The sequence below is a fragment of the Coturnix japonica genome, chromosome 2 (genome assembly GCF_001577835.2).
Source record: "Coturnix japonica isolate 7356 chromosome 2, Coturnix japonica 2.1, whole genome shotgun sequence".
Classification (NCBI taxonomy): domain Eukaryota; kingdom Metazoa; phylum Chordata; class Aves; order Galliformes; family Phasianidae; genus Coturnix; species Coturnix japonica.
This window is the reverse complement of record NC_029517.1, coordinates 30,924,299-30,947,137: the sequence shown is the minus strand read 5'-3', so window position 1 is coordinate 30,947,137 and position 22,839 is coordinate 30,924,299. Positions and strand designations below refer to the sequence as shown.

The 22,839-nt window shown below is 40.6% G+C and overlaps 1 protein-coding gene across 1 annotated transcript in view; it reads right to left on the bottom strand.

The window, feature by feature from the left end:
• Positions 1-663: 663 nt before the first annotated feature.
• Positions 664-22,839, bottom strand: part of CHN2 (chimerin 2) — a 152,006-nt gene continuing 129,830 nt past the window's right edge. Inside the window, exons 8-13 of the mRNA XM_015853812.2 lie at positions 18,747-18,831; positions 15,510-15,683; positions 13,305-13,382; positions 6,948-7,085; positions 5,460-5,565; positions 664-2,569 (exon numbers count right to left, since the gene is read on the bottom strand). Coding sequence (XP_015709298.1) covers positions 2,398-2,569; positions 5,460-5,565; positions 6,948-7,085; positions 13,305-13,382; positions 15,510-15,683; positions 18,747-18,831 — 753 coding nt within the window. The 3' untranslated portion in view covers positions 664-2,397. The remainder of the gene's footprint in view (positions 2,570-5,459; positions 5,566-6,947; positions 7,086-13,304; positions 13,383-15,509; positions 15,684-18,746; positions 18,832-22,839) is intronic.

Sequence of the window (22,839 nt, the reverse complement as noted above, 5' to 3'; positions counted from 1 at the left end):
AGGACACTTGCCCCACGTTAGCTGAGCAAACATAGACAGTTCATTGTCTGTTTGGGCTTTGAGGTGCAGAACTATATTCAGCACTCCATTGAACACATGAGAAACTCCAGTCCCTCTAGTGATGCTATTGCTTGGGGTATTTCTGAACGTACTGCTTGAATCCTTAGTCTGGGACATGTGTTAAGATTCCCAGACTGTCAGACATGCAAAGACTACCAGTTTGCCAATCGTAGAGGGGAAGGAAGGAACAGAAACAGAACTGTCTGTCTTCCTGCAGAAATAATAGCACTGGAATACTGTTTCTGCCTTTACAATATAACACAGTACTGAATAGGCTAGAAAAAAAATAAATCACTGCAAGGCAAATGTCAGCATTCAAGGGAATGGAAAACTGCTATGATGACATTGATTTTTGGAAAGCATTGAGATGGATTGAATGGATATTTTTGATTCTATGCTTGCTAGAAGTTTTACACAGAGGTGGTTTGGAGTGATCGCAGCAAATCCTGGTGCACAGAGGCTTGGTTGCATGGACTTCTAAGCACCCATCTGAAACTGCTTGTCTCAATTAAGCTCCAAGTTTTCCAGCCATGCCAAGACAGTAGTTAGTAAGTGATTGATTTTCTTTGGGCAGTTTGCCATGTAGTCAGTGACAGACACCAGAACTCTTTAACACATTTAATGGGATTTTCCTTCCATTTACACTATCATAAATTACAAAGCATATTTCACTTCACAAAATAAAACCATTTCCAGATCATTTTTATGACAGTATTAAGTAGTACATAACCTACAACAAATAGTCCTGTACAAGTCAGGAGGATCTATAGAAGTATTGGGAACTCAGACTATTTAGCATTTGCTCTGCAATCTGGGTTAATCTATCTAGCCCTTAGTTATTTCTCTAGAAGACAACAAATTTACAGTAATACCCTCCACTTCCCTTCATTATCATAGTTACACATATGTTTTTTTCAATTTGAATAGAAACATGTGCTCCCTGAAATAATTCAGGAAACTGAGTTACCCACCATATCATACAAACAATCAAGATGAGGGATTATTATCTTTTCTTTTGTATATTGAGAATTGAGTTTGGTAGTAACGTATGCTGATTTCCTATACTTGCAGAAACATCTCATGCCGAGAAACAGTTTTAACATTAGGGATAAGTTGCAGTTAGACTATGAACTCTGTAGTCAATGTTTGTGAGGGGAGAAAAATATTAAAACTTGGTAATAATGAAAATTACCAACTTCCACGTTTCCATATTCTTGTGGTTTTTTTTTTTTTTTTTGTCCTTAAAAAAATAACAAACCCACAAAACAAACGAACAACAAAACCATCTGGAACACAGTCAAGAGAAATAACCAACATTTTCAGCGGATTTACTGTACATTTATAAATACAGAAATGTGACAAAACTCAGCTTGATTTTTACAGAACAAACCAAATCCTTCATATTGAACGCAAAAAAAGTGCTAACTTTTCAACAAGGCCAGAAAATATCCAGTGTCCCAGCATCACTTAACTTACATATTAATGAAATAATAATTAAAAATATATCTATATCTGGCATGTGAAACTGGTCCTAGCACCAGGACTTATGAAAATTCTCAATATCATGTTTTATATGGGAGTAAAGAAAAAAAGACAAGTGAAAAAATGTATGTATGTTTTGGGAAATAGAAAATGGTTAGAAGTGTACTACGCGATCTCGGAACGCTAGTGCCTAAATGCAAAGGAACCTAAGGAAAGTTGGAATACACACAAGAAAAAGATTCTCCTTTAAAACATTTGCCATGAAAGAGGTATGTCAGGATAATACTGCATTGGTGGTAATTGTTTTCAATATATCATAGCAAAAATGCAGGAAAGAATTATGTGGAAAACAATCAATGCACCGCATTGATTTGTAGTTTGCTAAAATAAAATGCCATTCTTTCAGCTAGGTAAAGTAAAAATATCTTTATAATATAGGTTTTGTTTCACAATTGACATATATAATTATGTCTTATGGAGAGGGAAATGTATAGCTGTATACAAATAATGCTGATTAAGTACCTTTTTGCTTCTCTAGCCATATTAAAATACGTTTTGTGTTTCTTAATAAGTTAACAATAAAATTGCTTGCAGCTTCTCAAAACAAATATACACCCGAGGCAAGGCAAAAGACACAAGGTGAGAGGATTTTTTCTGACCTTTTTTACCCCCTTCTACAAAGAGGCTTTCCCTAAACATTTTGGCATCCATCTGCAGCTTTTGCAGAAATTGAAGTGCAGCCAAGGAGCTTTTCCTATATTTACTTATTTCTTTTTTTTACCTTAAAGAAACGTTGTTTTCCCTTCAAACTAATTATTTGAAAACAAGTTGTTTTGACGATGCGCCCACGTTTGTCTAAAAGAGAACGTCTTCATTTTCTATTAAAATCTGCACAATTAGCTTCTGGTACCGCATGTCATTCAGAGTAGCCAAGGTACTGTCCTCTGGAGGTCTCATTAAGGTAGGCCCAAACACTATTCCCAGGTTTTCAGCATTCATGAAATTCTCCTTTTCATGCAAAGTAACCCTAAAATAGAAAAGTAAGTAAGTAAGTAAGTAAATAGTTGTTTACTTCCCCAAAGAAAAATACATATTGCATCTTAACCTGCAGCCTTGCTTCACACCAAGCATTGCCCGATAATGGTATTTTTCAGTAACAGTTTTAACTCTCACTCAATGTAGTACCTATTTCCACAGTAACTATTTCAACTGCAAGTATGATGCAATTATGGTTGGGCTGTGTATTCCATAGCCTTTAAAAACTCCATTCCTCCTGCAATTCTTCAGTGATTATTCCATTATTATATCCTTTAAGGTGTAAGAATTAGTTGCAACTGCTTTTTTGAGAAGCATAATCGTGGTAGAAAATATCACACGTGGAGCAGTTCCCCACTCTACAGTAATTACAGCTCTCTGTGCAGTGCCTGGTGTATGTCATGCTGATTATGGTCAGCACTTGTGACCACCTCTGGAAATAGTAATTCCCAACTGGATTGCAGCTGGGCAGTGGATGCCTCCTATGGAGCACAGAGGCCGAAACCAGAAGAAACATTCTTGCCTTCTCATTCACAAGGTCCATACACGATCAGGTTTTCCATCTACCACCAGCCCTCTGCAAAGAGTGACTGTCACTGAAAAATACAGTTTTACTTTGCTTTCAGATCAGAAATCCACTAGTGCCCCCACTCACAGATGCATCACCGTATTCTAATGGATAGATTAGCTGAGCTTTGCAAGGAAAAAAGGCAAACCAAGACTGCTTATCTCCAGACACTGATTGTGCAGGTGTATGCCAAACACTGCTTTCCACCTGTGCCTGTATGCAACAGGAATGTCGAACAGCTGTGCAGTAACACATACATCTCACTAACACCTCTGTGCAGGCATATGGAGTTTGTTGCCAGCAAAGCCTGGGGTGAGTACAGACGAGATTCAGCTGCACAGCTTCAATGTGGATGGAGCTATATGTATTTCACCACAGGGGGGACTGCTCATTCTACTTTATTTCCTCCAATTCCGAGTAAAATGTTACCAGAAAGTATATTCTGATTTGATTAACGATAGCAATTAATTAATTGGCTGACAAACTCATTCTTCATTACTGACATTATCCTCTGTTGTATTTTCCTGAATGTGCAAGGCTATTCTTTTGATGGAGGAAGGCAAAAGGCAATAAACAGATACAAGAAAGGTAGTTCCAATTTGACCGAGCTCAATTTTGTGTCCCTTTCAGTTGATAAATGAGTATGAAGTATTTCTAACAACTCAATGCAGTTTCTTTTCTAAAGCTAGTGTAGAGGCTGTGACCCTGCGGTCTTTACATAAAAGACTTCTTGAACAGTGTTATATTTTCTTTATGCAGAAAGGACTCAATGGAGTAAGTTGGGACCCTATGTTTAACAGCACAGCCTCAACCTAGAACCTTCCCTCTTCCTCATTCAGATCTTACAGTCAAGTTCTCCATAGGAACTGACATGCACTTGCTTTTAGTGCAGATGCTGAAAGCTTAAATTTGGAAAAGAAGAGCAAAAGTACTGTGTGGCTTCCAAGTATTTCAGAGTTGGATTAATCAGCTGGTTGAATATTTTTTGTCTCATCAGTAGTTCAGCTCAGCAGTTGAAAAAAAGTCTCTACTGCATTTCACAAAAGAGAAAGAAGACAAATAAATTAGTGGCTATTAAAAAATTGCTTCCAGAACATGAAAACACTGATCCTATATGTGGGTCCCTGGCTTGTCTGCAACCTCTACAGGCCCTCTTAAAAACTGATGTGGTTCATCCTGAACCATGTCCATCCTGAACTACCATCCAGGCAGATGTGCTACAAGGATGGGCGTCTACACATCTCATTTCTGCAGAGTCCCCAGGAGATCCTGCATGCCCAGGTAATGTCTCATCAAAAGGAAAAATTACTCTGTGTAATGACCTGAGCCAGTGAAGAAAAGTCTCTGCATAATGGGAACCTGATTAAACATGAAATGCACTTCACACAAGCTCTCTGATGTGATTTTACATGAGTTGAGGTCTTTTCCATTTCACTTTGGTATTAATAGTGCAGAATATGCAGATGGAAATCAGAAAATTCTCCAAAGGCAAGTAGTTTTACTTCTCCCTTATCCCCTTTTCTGTCATTTTCAAGTAGCATCACTGACTTTAACCACAGAAAAGGGTTATATATTCTTAAATATACTCAGGCAATTTATTCTTAAAGTGAGGCCTGCTTTGAAATAATTGTGTCAGTCTTTACTCGGCTTCAGTTTTTAAACACTTGCAAACAAGACTTTCTGAGGCATGAAAATGCCCTAAGTAGCTAAGTGGTTTTAGCATAATTTTAAAGAACATTTTTGCTTGAAGTTAGTGAGAGTGAGGCATCATCCTATTGCTTTGTATTTTAAAATGAAGGAGATATGAAATACTTGGAGAGAGCCTGTAACTGCTTCCACTAGTAGCATAAAATAGGCCTGCTTGTTTTGTGCCTTAAAGATGAAGAGAGCAAACAACCACTGAGAGACAGTGCCTTCCTTTTAGGGCTAGAGTACCAGAGGACAGAGCAGGAGGTAAGGGGAGACAGAAGGAAACCATGATCAAATGACTTGCCACAGAACATCTAACACTTCTGTAAAGTACCTATCATTCTGGTATTTTTTTTTCAGATATAATCAGTCTCCGAGAAATGTGACAAATCTCAATTAACTCTTCAAAGGCTTGCAATGATCTGCCAGCAGAAAGATCTACACTATATATATGCGTTGGTTATAGGCATTTATACAAACATAGCTTGTCTGTTTGTTTGTAATGTTGCTGCTCTAGTGGTAGTACCAGAATGGAGGCTTTATTGATATTTTCTGTAATACTGATCTTTCAAAGCAGAAAATTGTAATGCTTTTCAAGAATTATCCTGCATGCCAATTAACTCACTTTTTGAGATGAATCATTAGGTATCTAAGTGTCTCATAGTGAGCAGCAGGGAGTAACATCAACACTTCATGTATTGCTTCTAGCCGTTCATCAGGATTGGAGATTTCTGTAAAACACCAAACAGATTAATGTTAATAGAGCTTTTCATTTGTAAACAGCGATAATTCAGGAAGCCAAGTTGTCATTATGGAGTTCTTCACAAGCCGCTGATTGTGCTTGCAGGGATAAATACCAAACTCATAAACAGGGAGCACAGAAGCAACTTCTCAAAAGAATGGCTTTACAAAGAAATAAGCAACAACTCCTCCCCCCATAATCATAAAATCATGGAATCATAGAATGGTCTGGGTTAAAAAGGACCACGATCATGTAGTTTAAACCCCCCTGCTATGTGCAGGATCACCAGCCACCAGACCAGAGCCACATCCAGCCTGGCCTTGAATGCCTCCAGGGATGGGGCATCCACAACCTCCTTGGGTAACCTATTCCAGTGTGACACTACCCTCTCTACAGTCTGTAGCTCTAGCTACCATTGTAAGTACAGCAGTTGAGCTTCATTAAATTCTTCATAATACACTGTCTGGAACTGACTCTTTAAATTCCACATAAGATGACTTCAATTAGCCATCCAAAACAGATGGGAGTGTGGATATGTGCTTCAGAGACAGTTCTTGAGTATACTGAACTGCGCTGAAGTTTAGGTAGAAAGACTGTAGTGACCTGGAATTACACAAAAAAGGTGAGACTGCTGAACATATTCAAATACATTGGAATGAGTGATGTGAGAACATCAGTGCTCACTTAAGACTGGCAGTCTCCCTAAAAATCTGATCGGTTTTCACATGTATTGTACATGAAAAATATGAAGTGAGTCAGACTTGTATCTGCTGCATGACTTTTTATAGAAATGGTATCAGGTGCACAACATTTTAGATTAAGAATCTTTATGCCCTGCTTTCAAAAGATTACTACATTTCACAATAGAAACTGCTTCCTCTGACCACGTTACTTATGAGTTATAAAATCATTTTAAATATAGAATAATTATAAAATCATTTCTCTGCCTATGGAGAAAGAGAAGAGCGCAAAAGCTGCCTGTGGCTGTGAGGGCAGTGCAAGGTTGGGTGACCACAAGTTGAACCCAGTTCACTAGTGACACGGTCCTCTTGCTTATTGATATATTGCCATTTCAAAATCACTAAGGATACTTTTAAAAGAAGAAAGTGTGCTACTCCTTAGGAACCACAGATCTCCACATTCTCTGCTAAGCAGTCAAGTATTTTTATACTCCGCATTTATCACGTTTTGTTTTGTTTTTTAACTTGCATGATGTTCCTTCTACAATAACATTCAGGCAAAGATTTCGCTTAAGATAAATATATGCCCGCTTCCAATTTGTTGCCTGTCTTTACTGTGAACAGTGCTATGGATGGGAAATGTAATTGAAAAACATTTTCAATGCAGCTCAAATTACTATGCAATACTTACTTGCTGCCTCTATGAACTTGGAATAGGTATCATAGGTGATCACAGGAATTGGTAAGTCTCTGAAATACAGCTTCAGTGCTCCAGCAATAATGTTTATGTCTGGATAAATACTGGCAGAAATATCAGCCTTGTCACCATCTGGAAAAGAAATAAGAAATCTTTTCGGAAAACTGTCTAATTCTGACTGAAGCAAGGCAGGACATAATTCAGATTTACCGTGCCCAATATGACAAGAAAAAACAACCTGAAAGCATTTGGAAGGCTTAAATGAGAATATATTGCTACCAACTTTACAGTGTTTGAATGAGGAATGGCTGTTTCCATATCACTTAGTAAATAATGTATTAGCTGACATCTTTTGGTGAGGCTGGTGATTGCATGAATGGTGTCTGCAGTGTGTCATCTCACATAGGATGTATAATGTTGGATGAAAAAGTGATGTTAATAATGCATTTGTTGAATTTGGCCAATTTATTACATGTCAAAACTAAGCAATGAGCAGCTTGTCTTGCTGTTGTATTTTGTATCCACAGATCAATACACAGGAGTTGTGCCCCCTACTTTTCTTAGCATTTAGGGAAACAGAGGCCTAGAAAAATAACATAAATTTGCAACATCCCTCAGGAGACGAGCAGCAAAAATCAGAGCACACAACCAAATCTTTTGAGTCCTGCACTGATCCATCTCTGCTGATTAGCTAGTCAGAAAGCCTTCTTATTTTCCAGATGCCTTCTAATGTCTTCATATCTGAATTATTTATTTGTAGCAAAGATTTGAATTTAAATAGACACGCTACGGCATTTAGCTACACAATTTATTCCCAAATGTGGATTGCAATTTGTTAAATGAATATGGATAGTTGTAATGGATGAACAGCTAAATAGTTGAATTATGCAACCCTAATGACATACTTTTTTTTCCTTTTTTCCCCTCTATATATTATAAAACAGTTATTCAAAACTCCACTATGGAGCACTTTTTGACATGTGAGTTTAAAATTTCCATTGCTGCTGGTCAGCCCGTGCCCACTACATGGCTTGCAGTGAGTGAAGTTACAAGTGATACCAGCAAAGCTGATTGGATATTGTTTTCAAGTTCAAGTGTCCATGTCTGTTCTGTACTGCCCAGCACCTTAACACCCTGAGCAAGGTTGGTGTTCTCCCTCCCTAGAGGAGATGTACCCATTCCCCTTGCCGAGCCTGGCAGCAGAGGGGCAGGACAGAGCAGTGGTCAAGCAGCTGTCTGGATTATTTCCCCAACTTCACCTTGGGATTCTCTGAGATCAGTTAAACCTTTGAGCTCTTTATAGTGAGGATAACAGCACTTCGCTTGCCAGAGGCAGTGGAGATAAAGCCAGCATCAACTTGGGACCACCTGATGACTGGGGCAAGGTTGTGCTTGCTGGAGCAATGGAAGGGAGTCCACTTGTGTCTGCCAGGAGGTGCAAAGCACAAGCTCTGACTGTTACTGAGGGGTTGACACATTGTAAATCCATTGCCGTGCTTGTCTCACAATTGCTGGTGCTTGTAGACATGCCCTGATGTAGACAGATGAGGGGTTGTGTTTGATGCACTGCTTCTAAGATGGTGATAAAGGCTTTCACGGCTGAGTAAAACAGTTTATATTGATTGTAGATGTTTTATACAAACCTATAGCATTAATCTTGAAGGCATACGTCCTGTCCAATGTATGCACATAATTCTCATTAAGACTAACAGCCCTACATGTTCTCATCAAGAGGAGATTATACGCTTAAGTGTTTAAAACAAGCAGCCTTTCTTGATGCAGCTGAGCAGTCTGAATACATCCATCAGCATTTAATTTAATACGCCATCAATAACCCCTCGGAGAATGTTTACACTGCCCCAATCTTTTGTTTAATCCACACGTTCCAGGCCCAGTAGCATTAGTCCTATGAAGCTCTGTGTGGAGAGCTCTATTTAATTGATGGACGTTGGGCGCTCAGAATGCTGCACTGAAAACAGATACTTTCAAGGAGACAGCAGCTGCATTTGCACAGATATAGCAAAGCAGAAGGTTGCATCTATTATCCAGGTCACTGGTACACTAAACAGAAGTGTTATTTATTTAGTACTTTTGCACAGCAGCCCAGCACGCTTCCTTAAAGGGGCACTTTGGCTTGAGGTACTTCAAACCACAATGTACTTCAAACACACCTCTGTCCACTTACTGTGGGAAAAAAGGCATTAATTCCTGTGTCAAACGTCTCTCTCTTCACTTCAGAGACAAAAATACATCCATTGGAAACACACTAGAGATTTTGTTTTGAGATTTTGGTTAATAATAATAGTATGTCTGTCACAAAATACCTCCACTTCTGCAGTGGTTATTTAGGGGACGTGGAATTTTTAGCTCTTCAGTACAGGAACTTTCCTCAGATCACTGCAGTGATACTGCATGTGATTGCATATGTTAATACCATCCTTTTTTAACAGTGTATTAGAAGCATCTAGTTCATCTAATCTTTACAAATCTAATTCTGCCTCAAACCTGTCACTCTCTTTTTCCTTCTTGCGCTGACTTTCAATATATTTTGTTGCACTATGATGAAGTTTTTTTTAAGACAAGAGAAGTCTTTTTTCCTCTGTTTTGATGCCACAGAAACATATCAGTAGTTTATTAGAGAAGGAAATGGAGTAAGTATTACATTCTTAAAGCCTCAGCTATGCCCTCTGAATACTGAGTTAAATTTCTACCCAAGTTCCTTCTCCCTTAATGTTTTGTTCTTTTTTCTTGCAGAGCCTTTGCCAAGCTAATGTGCTTCTTGGTAGCTATTTGGATTTGCAACGTGACAGGTTTTCAGACACACTGGCAAAGGAGTGTGAGGATGAGCTAGGATGCCTCTAAGTCCTCATGTAATATTAAACAGCAAAATATTTTTAGCAAGTGTATTGTACCAGCCAGTCATACAAACAAGCTGGAAGGACAGAACGCGTTTATGACAATGGCAGCTCTGTGGGTAAAGCGCACAATGGGAGTTTCGTGGCTGTTTGAGTGCCACAGCTCAACAATGCTCACAGAGAGCAACTGTTGTTTTACAGCACCAACATTCACAAGGACAAATAAATCCACATTATTCCCCCCATTCTCGTTACGGAAAGCACTGAAATGGAACATTGTCAGTGCCCCGGCGAGCCCAGCCCTCCCTGACAGCAGGAGTATTTACACCGCTTTCGCTCTAGAAGGCAGCCTTCGTTTAAACAAGAAGAGGACCAACTTCTCTGCATTATAAAAATAACTGTCACAGCTTTACAGCCAAAATAACATTCTGTGGGATGCTATTCTCTTCCTTAGATGTTAACTTTCCAGCCTGACTTCTCTTTTCAGTCCTCACTGTAAAACTCTGATATCAACAAGTCAGTGTCCCTTTGGCAGCGCTGGGACAATCGGTCACAGGGAGGGCTGACTTCTGTCCATTGTACACCCTCAGCTGCAAATGGAATAACTGGAGAGGGACCCTCTGGCCGAGTCAGCCCTGTGTGCCTAATCCATACATTATTCTGTCTTCTCTCTTCCATGGCTTGATGAAGGAAAGCTGTGAAACCAGAAGGCTTCCCAGCATTATTTGAAGTACACATCCCATCTGTTAAAATAGCAGGAATCCTTTCTTGTTTGTTTTCAAAAGCAGTTATCAAGAGCTGTATTTCTAGAGATGGAGCAGCACATCATAGCCCAAGGCTGGCTCAGACACAAAGGAAAGGGGAGACCTCTGCAATTGCTGAATGCGGCACTTTGCTATGACAGGCACCATGAAGTACCATCCTTTCAATAAATCATCCAGCTTCCATTTTAAAAACTAGCTAAGGTGTTTACTCCTACTTTTATTAGAAGCCCTTTTCAGAGCCTTGCTTTCACATGGTTAGAAAGGGACCTCTAAATTGTCAAGCACCTGGCCCTCAGCTCCCTTCCCTCCCAGCTCTGACACCTACTGAAGAGATCTGGGATATGCCATGCCCTTGGGATGTTGCGCTCCTTGCTGCTCAGACTCTGAGGGTGACACAGGGAAGGAGATGCTGAAGAAAGGCGAGGGTCCCTGTCTCTTTAGGCAAGGATCTGACAGGGAAGTCAGCCCTGAGCTGTCAGGTTGGAAATCTTTTGCCAATGTAACCTTCTGGGAGCTGACAACACCTTCAAGCTGTGCAGCCCACAAGTCAGGAAAATAAGACCTATTTTTATTTTCTTTAGAGCCCTTACCACAAAATAATAATAATAATTATAATTGTTGTAATTCTTAAGTTATATATCTATCTATATATATTAAAAATATATCTTTCTACTTTCAATCTCAGTTCACGGAGAAAACATTTTCAGAAGCAGAAAGTGAAGTTTTCAGCATTTGGTCTCTGTAATACTGTAGTCATACATAATCACAATAATCTTTTGGGTGCTGTTCCCTCCTTTTAGCAGTATTCAGGGCAACACAGTAATCGTACCTTTCCTTTCTTATCCCTTTTCCCTCATGAAATTGTCAAAGGAAAATGAAGACATAGCTTTTTATTAACTAATACCCAATAGGCTTCCTCATAGCCTTTGTATGCAAACTTGGTCCTTGCTTTCTTAGCTCCTGTGTTTATTCATGCTTTTTCCTTTGGAAATCTGACACTGCCAGTGACTTTATTCTTCCTGTTTACAGATGCCGCTTTTTCCAGTAAATCACACTATATTCCCCGCTGTGGCTCCAAGTCAAGTTATGACACGAATATCAGCAACAGTAATGGAATATGCTATAAAACTGAGCTGGCTCTGATGGTTAGAAGCACTCTCAAATGAATGACAGCTTCTGCAGCATGCAAATCACACTTAGACACAAATTTATGGCTACTTTCTTTATGCCTTTCCCTCCTCAGCCCCAACTTCCCCATCTGGGTTTTGTTCAGGCTAGTATACGTAGAAGAGAGCTAACACATAGAACAGAAGAGTTAGCCAGGCTAGATAAATTCCGACAGGCAGAGTGAGACCTATGTGACCTGTGATCATTTCAGTAATGCTGCCTAATGCAGCACATCTGCAATGTGCACCTACGTATGATATCAGTCATAGCATTTGACATCTCTTTCACTCAAATGATGTCTGACCTATGTGTGTCTGTTCACAACTGCAGCAGCACAACTGCAGCAGAAAAAGTACATTTCTTGTATCATTTTTAAAGGATATTTGAGTATAGAATGAAAACAATGGAAATTCTCACGTACACAGTTGGACTTGTTTGCCAGTGAAGTCTTCATGACACACAGTCTCCAAACAAAGAAGTATTCAGGCACAGTTAAGTGTGCTGTGTGCCAGGCCTTGAGGGCACACACAGACCTTGCTAGCCCTGAGCAACCTCACCTGGAGCCTGCCCCCACACCTCCTGCCCAGGGGACCTGCAAGCTTCAGGCCCCAGTCCCTGCCTGAGAGACTGCACCTGCCTGCAGCTGCACCGCGGCCATGCCTGTGCCTGGTCATGCAGCCTTCCGACCTCTGTCCAACCCACAGATTGACTTCATGGCTTGACCTGGACCTGCCTTGTCCCCATGGATGACTCAGGTCGTGTCTGACTGGAGCTGATACTGATCTTGAATCACGGACTGACTGCTCAACCATGCAACCAGGAAGGTGTCCAGATATGGGGCTTGGGCTGAACCTCAGCTGTTCTCCTCTTCCCCACCCTCACCTGCTCCTGGCTGAGGTGGTGGGACAGGACCTGGCTGTGAGGTCCTGACCTGCTGAGCAGCCGTGTGCAACTGTGTGCGTGACCAGAACCAAAGAAATCAGCCAAATCGATTAATAACAGCTACAGAGCTAATCATGGTTAACAGGCAGTGTTTCAATTAATACAGTTTTTCAATAAGCTGTGCAATTCATCTCTTTCATGCTCCTTGCCTCTGCAGTGCAGACACAGCATTGACAGTCACATGTGTGGTAGTGGTGTGGTGCTTCCTGCAAGGCTGCATTCAGAATGACTGTTTGGTTGCAGTTCCTGCTTCTTGAACTCATTAACAGATTACCATAATAGAAAGCACTGAGTATGCTAAAGATAGGGCCAAGAACTTTTCCCTGGCACAGTCTAGGCTTATGCTTGAACAAGGCTGTGCTGCTAGGTTGTGCACTCACCCAGTAGCCTGAGCACTTAGCCTTCTGCCTACCACAATTTATTGAGTGTTTAGTTAATCTTTCCAGCTATTAAATACATTTTCTTCTTATGAAAAGTTCTTCAAAAAACGGCTGCTTACTGTAGTTCTGCTTTTATGCCAATTTCATTACTGTGGTACCCACACAAACACAAAAGAACGGAGAAGCTCTCAATTGGAAAGTTTAAACAAAAACCGTATTTAACGGAATTTACAAATGTTGTACCTCGATCAAAGGCCATTTTCACATCTTCAATGTGCTCAGTGAAGCCTGAGACTCTGTAGAGGCCCTCAGACTTCAAACCTGAAACAAAAAAGTTCTTGGTTAACTTTGCTTCAAAAGCCACCAGGTTAAAAAGCAACAGACTTAAAAACAACAAAGCAAAACCAGTGGTGGGGCTGATAAATACAGCGAAGTATTAATTGCAATGTAAAAATCTGGAGCATTTAAGGAAAAATAAAGGCATTTTTAAATAGCTTTTATAACAGGATTAAAGATTTTTAGAATTTATATTTTCTGATTTTGTAACAAGCAGAAAATAACAAGAGATACACAGCAGGTAATGCCAGAAGAAAATCACAGAATTATAGAATGGTTTGGGTTGAAAAGGACCACAATGATCATGTAGTTTCAACCTCCCTCCTATGTGCAGGGTTGCCACCCACCAGACAAAGCTGCCCAGATCCACATCCAGCCTGGCCTTGAATGCCTCCAGGGATGGGGCACCCACAGCCACCTTGGGCAACCTGTTCCAGTGTGTCACCACCCTCTGTGTAAAAAACTTCCTCCTAATACCTCACCTAAACCTCCCCTGTCTCAGTTTTAAACCATTCCCCCTTCTCCTGTCATTGTCCTATCAAATACTGTGCATCGCTAATGGCAGGGTGCTACTGCCATGATTTACACATTTATATTGGAGATTTTCCTGTATTTGTCCATAATTAATGAAGCTGTTGAGGCCTTTTTTGCTTTTACCATTTGCTTAGTAATAAATAACAATGAAAGTAAGAGACTGCCTTTCCCTTCGAGCACATTTATTCCCAGTTTCGCTGTCAGCCTACACTTATACACAGCTCATATATGTGATGGATGCTGTTCTCCGTGTCACTATATCCCTTCTGCAGTTCTTCCAGCACAATAGACATGCTTTATGCTTTCCCACCTTTACTCCAAGGCAACATGAAATGAAGGACAGCTCAGCAAATCAGGTACAACTAACTACAGTTACATTGATGTTACTTATTTTAAGCTTAGAGCTCCTTATTCTATCTATGCACAGTGCTAACCTATCTGTAGTTCCCAACACACTTTGTTTTCCTAAGAACAAAATCAGCATTTTAAAACAAAAACCATGTTCTACAACAATTATTGAAAGATATGTAAAGATGTTGAAAAAAAAAAACAAACTGTGGGCAGCAGATTTTCTCTTAATCAATAAATGTACAAGTAAGTGATTATATCTCAAATGCAGTGTAGCTGACTGTAGTATCATCTCAGTAAAGCTCTTCTGTCTTACTCCAAGCTATTCTATTTGTCCCTGCAATGATGATATAATCCTGGTAGAGCTTTACAGAGCAGTGCAGGGGATTTACTTGTAAATCTTTCATTCATTTCAGGAGATGATGCGTGGCTTTGAAATCCCTATGGCTAGTATCAGTGTGTTGCTATGCAGATTACTGTGATGCCACGAACTCCACATTATGAGATTTCTGTGCTAAAGCTGCGTCTGACAGGGAAATTTGGCTTATTGGGCAGCACAGCACACAAACTGCTATCCAAAGCAAAACTACGTGATCCTTCCTGTCTCTGGTAGATGTGCTGGGAGAGAGATGCTATTTTTCTCAATCTGGCATGCATCTTTGAGTAGCAAAAACCTGTCGCAAGCTGGATGGGCTGTGATGGGCTGCTTGAGCCTTGGCATCCATCAGTCAGCAGGTGAGTGTCATGCAAATATTCCTCATCTGAGCAGTTTGCAAGACACTACAAAATGCCACCATCTGTGACCTCATTCGCCTGAGTCATTTCCATCCATTTGAGTGCTCTTGCCCAGAATGCCCTCAATGGTTATTAATAATGGGTTTGATTTAAACTGATTACTCTGAAGCTTGAAGTGTCTCTAGGTACGCTAAAACAAAATGATGAAAAAAGACACATAAACATGAACTTAAAGTTCACTTTAAAGTTCACCCCTTTCAAAAGTGTAACATAAGACCTGTTTTGACATGTTTTCAGAAAGCATTTCAGCAAATTGCATTATGAAATGTCATGATTTAATTTTACTAGCTAATGCAAAGTAATGTATCACCCATGCTAAAAAAAAAGCCCTTCTCAAATCCTGTCCTTATGGTACAAGAGCATACTACTATCTTATCTTAACGTGTAATTCAAGTCATTGTCATTTTATCACACCTGCTTTTGAGGCATACAAACCTCTTGCTTCAATCTCTCGGATGCAGGAATCCACCACCATTGGCCTCTGGGTGTTGTGGGCTTTTACCAGTGTGGTCAGATCACAGCAGTAGACACGTTTTATCCTCTTGAGGTCGGGCTGACAGTCGTTGGGCACGTACTTGGAGCACTGTTTGTGTACGTTCAACCCACAGTCTGTAAACAAAGTTAGCCAGGTTCACTAATGAATACCATGCTGAGAGGTGTTGTCTAACAATTTATTTCCTTAGCACAACCAAGAAGCATGACTTTCCCATAGAACAGATCAGTTGTTTCCACATCAATCTCTATGACTTCTCTGGCCTCTCAATGGACAACACTGGCAGGGCTCAGTGGCAGTGTGAACTGAATTCTGTGCTGCAGAATTCCCAAAGACGAAAAGGACATGTACAGAAATGTCCTGTGAAAAATGTTTGCTGGTCAAAGTGATCCCTAGCACTGCTGCTACAAAGGCTGTAAGACTCTAAGTGTTCCTCCCCTCCCAGCCTGGTGGGGACAGCCTATGTCATGGCTGGGTCAGTTCACTGCTGTGAGTGGGAATGCTTCCCCTCCCAAATCCCCACTGCACAGCGTTTTGACTTTGCTCAACAGTTTCAGCCTCACCATCACCATCCCGCCACTTCCCTGGTGACTAAAGTAACCCCTCTGTTTAGTCTGTGGGTCAGTTTGAGCATATAAAACGCCATGAAAGGCACAGTGCAAACAAGAATGATTCATGTTACAAATTGTTCTTGGTATCTTATTCCAAAATCCAACTTGAGGTTGCACTGCTGAGTTTCTATTAACTTAAGGTGACTCCTTGATCACCACAAATTGAATTTTTCTAATAGACTCAAGCACTCAGCCAAATGAATTTATAAGCCTCAAGAAAGCAAACACCACAGTGAGTTACATTATCTCACAGAAATGTGGTTCCTGTTTTAATGCTTTCCCGGTCATGCCTATCACCCAGTGCCTTCTGGATACTTCCAGTGTCATCACTAGCAAGTTGCTTACTGTTTTTCCCTGCTGGCTTACTGACCAAACTATTCAAAATACAAATGTGTCTCTACTGCTTGAAACACATTTCAGTATTATTCTCGATAAAATATTAATCAAGCAAAATCAGATCATCACTACAAACGCGCCAACACATTTAATGGAATTGGTGGGCTCCCCTATGTTTCTTCAAACAGTTGTTGCTGCATAATGAATTACTGTTGTGTGAAATCCAAGCACATGAGAGCAGCTGCTGTTAGGATCCTCCCTGTACTGTTTTCAGTGCTGCTCTTCAAGTATGTGAAGTTAAGTCCAAATGCGTATGTCGAAGAGTTAATGTCGGTAATTTAATGAGGGAGAGTATTATGTTTCATACTAGATAAATAAACCTTTTCATAAGTTCACTATTTTATATGTGAACAAACACAGCTCTGTGCTTGTCAGCTTTTGAACACTTGTGTTTAAGATCATATTGGTTTAAAAGCAAACTACTATTCACTTTCCTTTTTCTATACTTTCCATATTCTTTCTGTTACCATTTTTCATCTAGAGACAGAAAAGACATAACAGTAACTTTGCATTCCTGAAAGCTATTTTAATCCTTCAAGCTGCTGTCTACATTCTATGTTACACCTCCACTCGTCTTGAAAGGCAGAGGTCAGGGTGAGTGTGTTTGGTGCCAGCCTGAGTTCAGGAACACCCCGGGGTCAGGGCAGAGAGAGTTATGGCAGAACTGTGTTATAGAACAGTTTGGACTGGAAAGGACCTTAAAGATATTCATATTCATCTGAGACATGGAAGACAGTGGAGATCTGTGGAAATAAGTTATGAAACCCCGTTTGCCACACATCAAATACAGCTTCCCTTGCTGAATCCTGAAGATTGTGATTCAGTGATTATTGTATTTTTGTGACATGATTATTTTTCACAAGAGAGCAAATTTGAAGTAATTAAAATGCTATTAAAATTCTAATACAGTTATAGAGGCATCAGGAAATGAATCTTTCTGGGAAAATGAAGTCATATTATTTGCTCTCCCGTGAGGTGGGCTATTCAGGGCTTGCAGCAACACATGGTATTTTTACAGGAAACAGGTGATGTTTTTTTTTTGCAGACAAGGGCACTTTTCAACAATTGGTGGCCAAAAAGACAAACTATGAAGCCTGGCTGCTGGCTGGCTCTGCTGTTTCCAGAGCTCGTTTCTTAAGATGTAAAAACAGTCAAGTGAGAATTTAATGACATCATAGAGGCCAATTCTTAATGTAAACACCATGCATGTTCCTGAGGCACCGTTGAATGGATGCCACCTTCAGTAAAGAAGAGCTAATGGATTCTTCCCAGACTAGCCAATGTGGTAAGACAAAAAGGACAAAATGCTGTGTTTGGGCAGCTAGGATTGTTTTTCTAAAAGAAAGTACATTAAGGCTTTCCTTCAAGAATATTCATTATGGTAATTGAAAGACCTGCAGTTCCATTTCTGTTAGTTCTTCATGTGGAATTATAGAATGGTTTGGGTTGTAAGGGTCCTTTAATATCCAGCCCCCTTGCTATAGGCAGGGACGTCTCCCTCTAGGCCAGATTGCTCAAAACCCCATCCAGCCTCCAGGGTGGAAGCATTCACAGCCTTTCTGGGCTTGTTCCAGTTTCTCACCACCCTCACATTAAAGAATTTCTTCCTAATATCTAGTTTAAGTTACGCTTTTACAGTTTAAAGCCATTTCCTCTTGTCCTGTTGCTACATGCCCTTACAAAAAGTCCCTCACTAGCTTTCCTGTAGGCCCCAGGTACTGGAAGGGCACTATGCGGTTCCCCTGGAGCTTTCTCTTTTCCAGACTAAAGAGCCCTAGCTCTCTCAGCCTGTCCCCATTTTGGAGGTGCTCCAGCCCTCTGATCATCTTTGTGGCCCTTCTCTGGACCTGCTCCAAATGTTCAATGTCCTTCTTGTGCTGGGGGAGGTGAGATGTGAAAGGTGGATGCTTTTTACAAGCCCCACCAGGGACATCCCTTTTCTAATAGCAGATCTTTACTGTGGATACTGCGTACATGTGATTTATTTTCAAAACTAGTCTGTGCTTTCTGGGACAAGTGAAAATGACAGAGCTCTAATTGGCACTGGAGGACGTCTTGGCATGTTTTGCAAAAGGACCCCTGCTTGTCCCTCCTGCAGGGCATACAGGCTGGGATGGGTGGGATGGATGCCTGAGCACTTCCCAATAAAGACTGAAAACGTTTGCAGCCTACCTGAACACCTCACTCCCTGAGCGATGAGACCCCACATGAAGTTGGCACAGTATTCACACCAGTGTGGACCTCGAAACGTGTGGACCTGCAACATAAAGGAGGGAGAAAAAAAAAGAAATGGGGTCACTGGGAGGCAGATGGTCTGACAGATGGAACAACTAAACTGGATAAACAACAGAAGACTCAGTAGGAGCAAATCGTTACCACACAGTGCCCACATCTTTTCATAGTCTAGAGGAAATAAACCACAGGCATAGAAATTTGCTTTGATCTCAAAGTTTATCTTTCAATAGGCTTAACGTAAGAGAGAACTGGGCTGTGTGTAACACTGAAAACAAACAATACTTGCTAGCTGATGTTTTAGTTCTAGTAGAGAGGAGGAAACCAGGCTTGTTAGTCAGAGGAGAAAGAAGAAAAACCAATAATCCAAGGAACTGTAGTCAGTGCTTTTATTTGCTGAGGTCAAACCAATGAAGCGTGTTTCAGAGGTTCAAACATACTTCAGCAGATCATTTGAAACAATGAAGTGACAGAAGAGGCACAAAAGCACCCCATTTTGATTTCCCACAGAGCCATGTACCCACAGATCTGGTGCAAAGCCAGAATGACAGCACCATGCACATCTCTGATGATACTGTTACCTGTGTCATTTACATGCAACAACACTGACCAAAACTCATGGTGATTGTAATAAACTTGCACTGGGGATGACAAGGTGTGATTTTTGCACTCATTCCAGGCAGTGCTTGGGTGAAGACCTGATTTGTCACACAGGAGTCCATCAGCAATACAAGCAAACTGTATCTTTCCCCATTGCAGTATGTAAACTAGACTCACGCAGTCAAAATATATCACAGGGGCCCTTCTTGGTGCAGCAAATATTGTTCTACTGCAGCACAAGCACCAGTGAATAAGGAGAAATAATGGAACCTGGGTGCTGAGAGAGAGATCAGTGGTTTTTGCACACAGTTGCTGCTTCCTCAACTGCATTTGCAAAGGCTGGTATAAAAAAGCTTTTTGTTTAAGATGTATGTTTTTGTAAAACAAGCATTTCACTTTCACTGAAAAAAAAAAGTAAATAGTGAGGTCTATGTCTGTGTGAATGGATGTGGTATGAGCCGGTTCTGGTCAGAGGCTTAACTGAAGTTAGTAAAACATAAATCATGCACACTCAGGCTGCTAATGCTTCCTTTTCCTTCAGACGTGTTTGTGTTTACTGATGGGGCGGATTGCTGACAGGCCGCTTCCGCCCATGGGATGGGAAAGTTGTTCTTTTCATAGAATAAAAATTGGCTGCTGCCCTTTTTGAAATAAACTTTGTGAAGTTTGAAGGCGAGCATTTGTCTTGCTAATGTTTTAGCCACGGTTGTCTGCAGGATCGTGCCTAAACAACTGTACTCCCGAGCACGAAAATACTGTCATTTTAGTACAGACCCCTCTTCCTGCCATAGTGATAAAATGTGGTATTATCACTTTAAAGAGCCTGACCACAAATTACTCCAGACCAATTATGCACATCCAATAATTATGTGGATGAGCTTAAAGCAATAGTAATTCTTCTTCCTTTTTGATCATAAGGAGTCTCAGCTGGAAAATCTGACAGGTCAAATGTTCTAAAATGCTGCTTTGCCTTTCAAGTAAAAATGCGTATCTCTGGGAAACAACACCTTGTAATAAAGTTTGAAATATCTCATACATACACATCATACACTCATTTATTTATTTCTATCTGACCTTCAGTGGATAAAAAGACTGCAGACAAAATTAATTATGCCTACGTCTCTGGACTGCATTTTTAGACTGATAACCCTGTAATTGGTAGGTATGCACCTGCATTTAATTGTGGGTGGAAGTCATCTGCTAAGGGAAGACAGCTATCCACATCTTCTGCTGCGCAATGGTTGACAAAAGCTAACCTTGTGAGAAGGGGCTGTAAAAGCTCACTGGGTATTTTTAAAACTGCACCACTTCCATTCCACATGAAGCACTTCTCAGTTGCTAGGATATATGCGGCCTACTTGCTCGCTTTACATAAAGCTTATTTCAGCTGATCTTGCCGTGGCATATTAAAATGGGAGTTGATTATTCCTTGATTTCTCCTGTCATTAACAGCAAGCTGTCCTCAGAGCTCATGGAGGGCTCCAGCTGAGAAGTGCTGACCACACACCCTGCCCTTGTTTTCTTCAGCTTGGTGGCCCTCAAAGGCCTAGCTCTATTTATGCATTCATCACTTCAATTTTTCATGGCTCTGCATTTTAGCTCAGATGGCAAGATCCCAGCTGAAATACCCTGAGAAAAGCTAGTCTTGCTGATGTCTGGTCAGGCTGAAACAGCAAAATACTCACTATTCCAACTGAAAAAAGGAAGACTTTTAGAAGTTTCTGGATGAAAGTACAAAAATATCCTAAGGTGTAGATTTGAACCAAGTCTTTTATTCTTGCCTTGACACTAATTTTAAAGAAATCAGGACTCATCACTTAAATTCAGCCCAAAGCTTGCATCAATCCAGTGGCAAATAATGGGAATTTTGCCTACAAGGAAAAGTTAACAGAAGGTCTTCAAGTTTTTGAGATGCCTCTTTAGTTTTTGCCCCACTCTTTGCAACTGTATCCCTACAAATGGATCCCTACAACTGGATTTAGATTTTTGAAAATAGGGTGAAGACCTAATTATTGTTGCCACTCCATTCTGCAGTACTGGGTGGCCTTGCTGAATACACACTGCAAAGGCTTGGGCTGATTTTAGTACAGAACATGAAAAAGTCCAATTTACACCAATAAATTCTTCATTAAAGACAAAACTGTACTTTTCCTGTTCAATTTCTCACCTTCTTTTCTCAAACTTTTCATTTATTCATTTTGTTTCCTATCTATCTCTACAACTTTCAACAAAACGTTCCTCCTTATGTTCACTTTCTCTTCTCTGCCAGCCACCTTTGGGTTGCCACCCAAAGTTCCCCTGCATGCTTTTCACTAATGCCTTCTTCCTGTCCTACTTTTGCCCTTCAGTTTCCTGGTGTCCCTATTTCCAAATGGAAGAGCTTCCCAACGGGCACTATTTGTCTCATTAAGTTTGAGTCTGTGCCTGGAATTTTACATGAACTGTGTTCACAGAGGGAGAAGCTAAAACCAAAGTGAAGGACTTCCAGTGCAGTGACAAGAAAAAAATAACTTCCTTAGCAGAATCACAGAAAGAAACTAAAAATTGTCCTGGATTGAAATGTGTGGTTTTAATGGGATGCTGCTGTTTCTGAGATGATTTTGTTGTTTATGTGACTGTGTTTAAGATTTTTCTATTTGCAAGCAAAGAAAATAGGAGCTTTTTTCAGACTACCACCTGAGCACATGTGAATTTGTACTCTCCTGTGTACTCCTGCTGAGCTGGAGCTGTTTGCAGGGAAGACAAGCTGACTTCGTTGCATTTTTTGTTCAGATACGTGGGTATAATAATCACAATGCCTCTAAAAAATACCTCCCTTTTGTTTCCCAGAAGCAGTGTTTGTCTGCAGTGATTAATGCAAGGGGGTAATTTAACCCAGAGCTTCCTTTCTCCCAGCAGAGCTCCTTCTTGCAAGTAATCAACTGCCTTTGCTCTAGTAGCGAATCCTGCTGTGGGGTTTGCCCAGGCAATCACAGTGAACAGGAGCAATATTGTGGTAAAAACACATTAATCAGCTATATTTGCTCCCTTAAGGCATCACAGAGCCCCTATCATGAACTACCAGGGGGGACACAGCCCAGTGGGAATGGTCAGGATAGGCTGATGGTTGGATTGATGTTTTCAGAGGTCTCTTCCAATCTTAACAATTCTATGATTCAATGATTCTATATTGAGCATCCCCAAACTCTACACAACTACTTCAGGCACAAGCTTGACCTTGTCACTGACACTGGTGGGTAAAAACATGCCAAAGTCTTCTAGATCCAAATCATGTTGAGATACAAGGCAACTTCGCAAGACAGTTAGGCTGAAACCCAGAAATACCTCTGTGTTTTTATAAACAGGGCTTCAGAGATTTATTCTTCTTCCTGAGTTATGGTATGTCTACCCAGATTATGCAAAGTTGTCCCGCCAGACAGACGCCAGCTCCAAA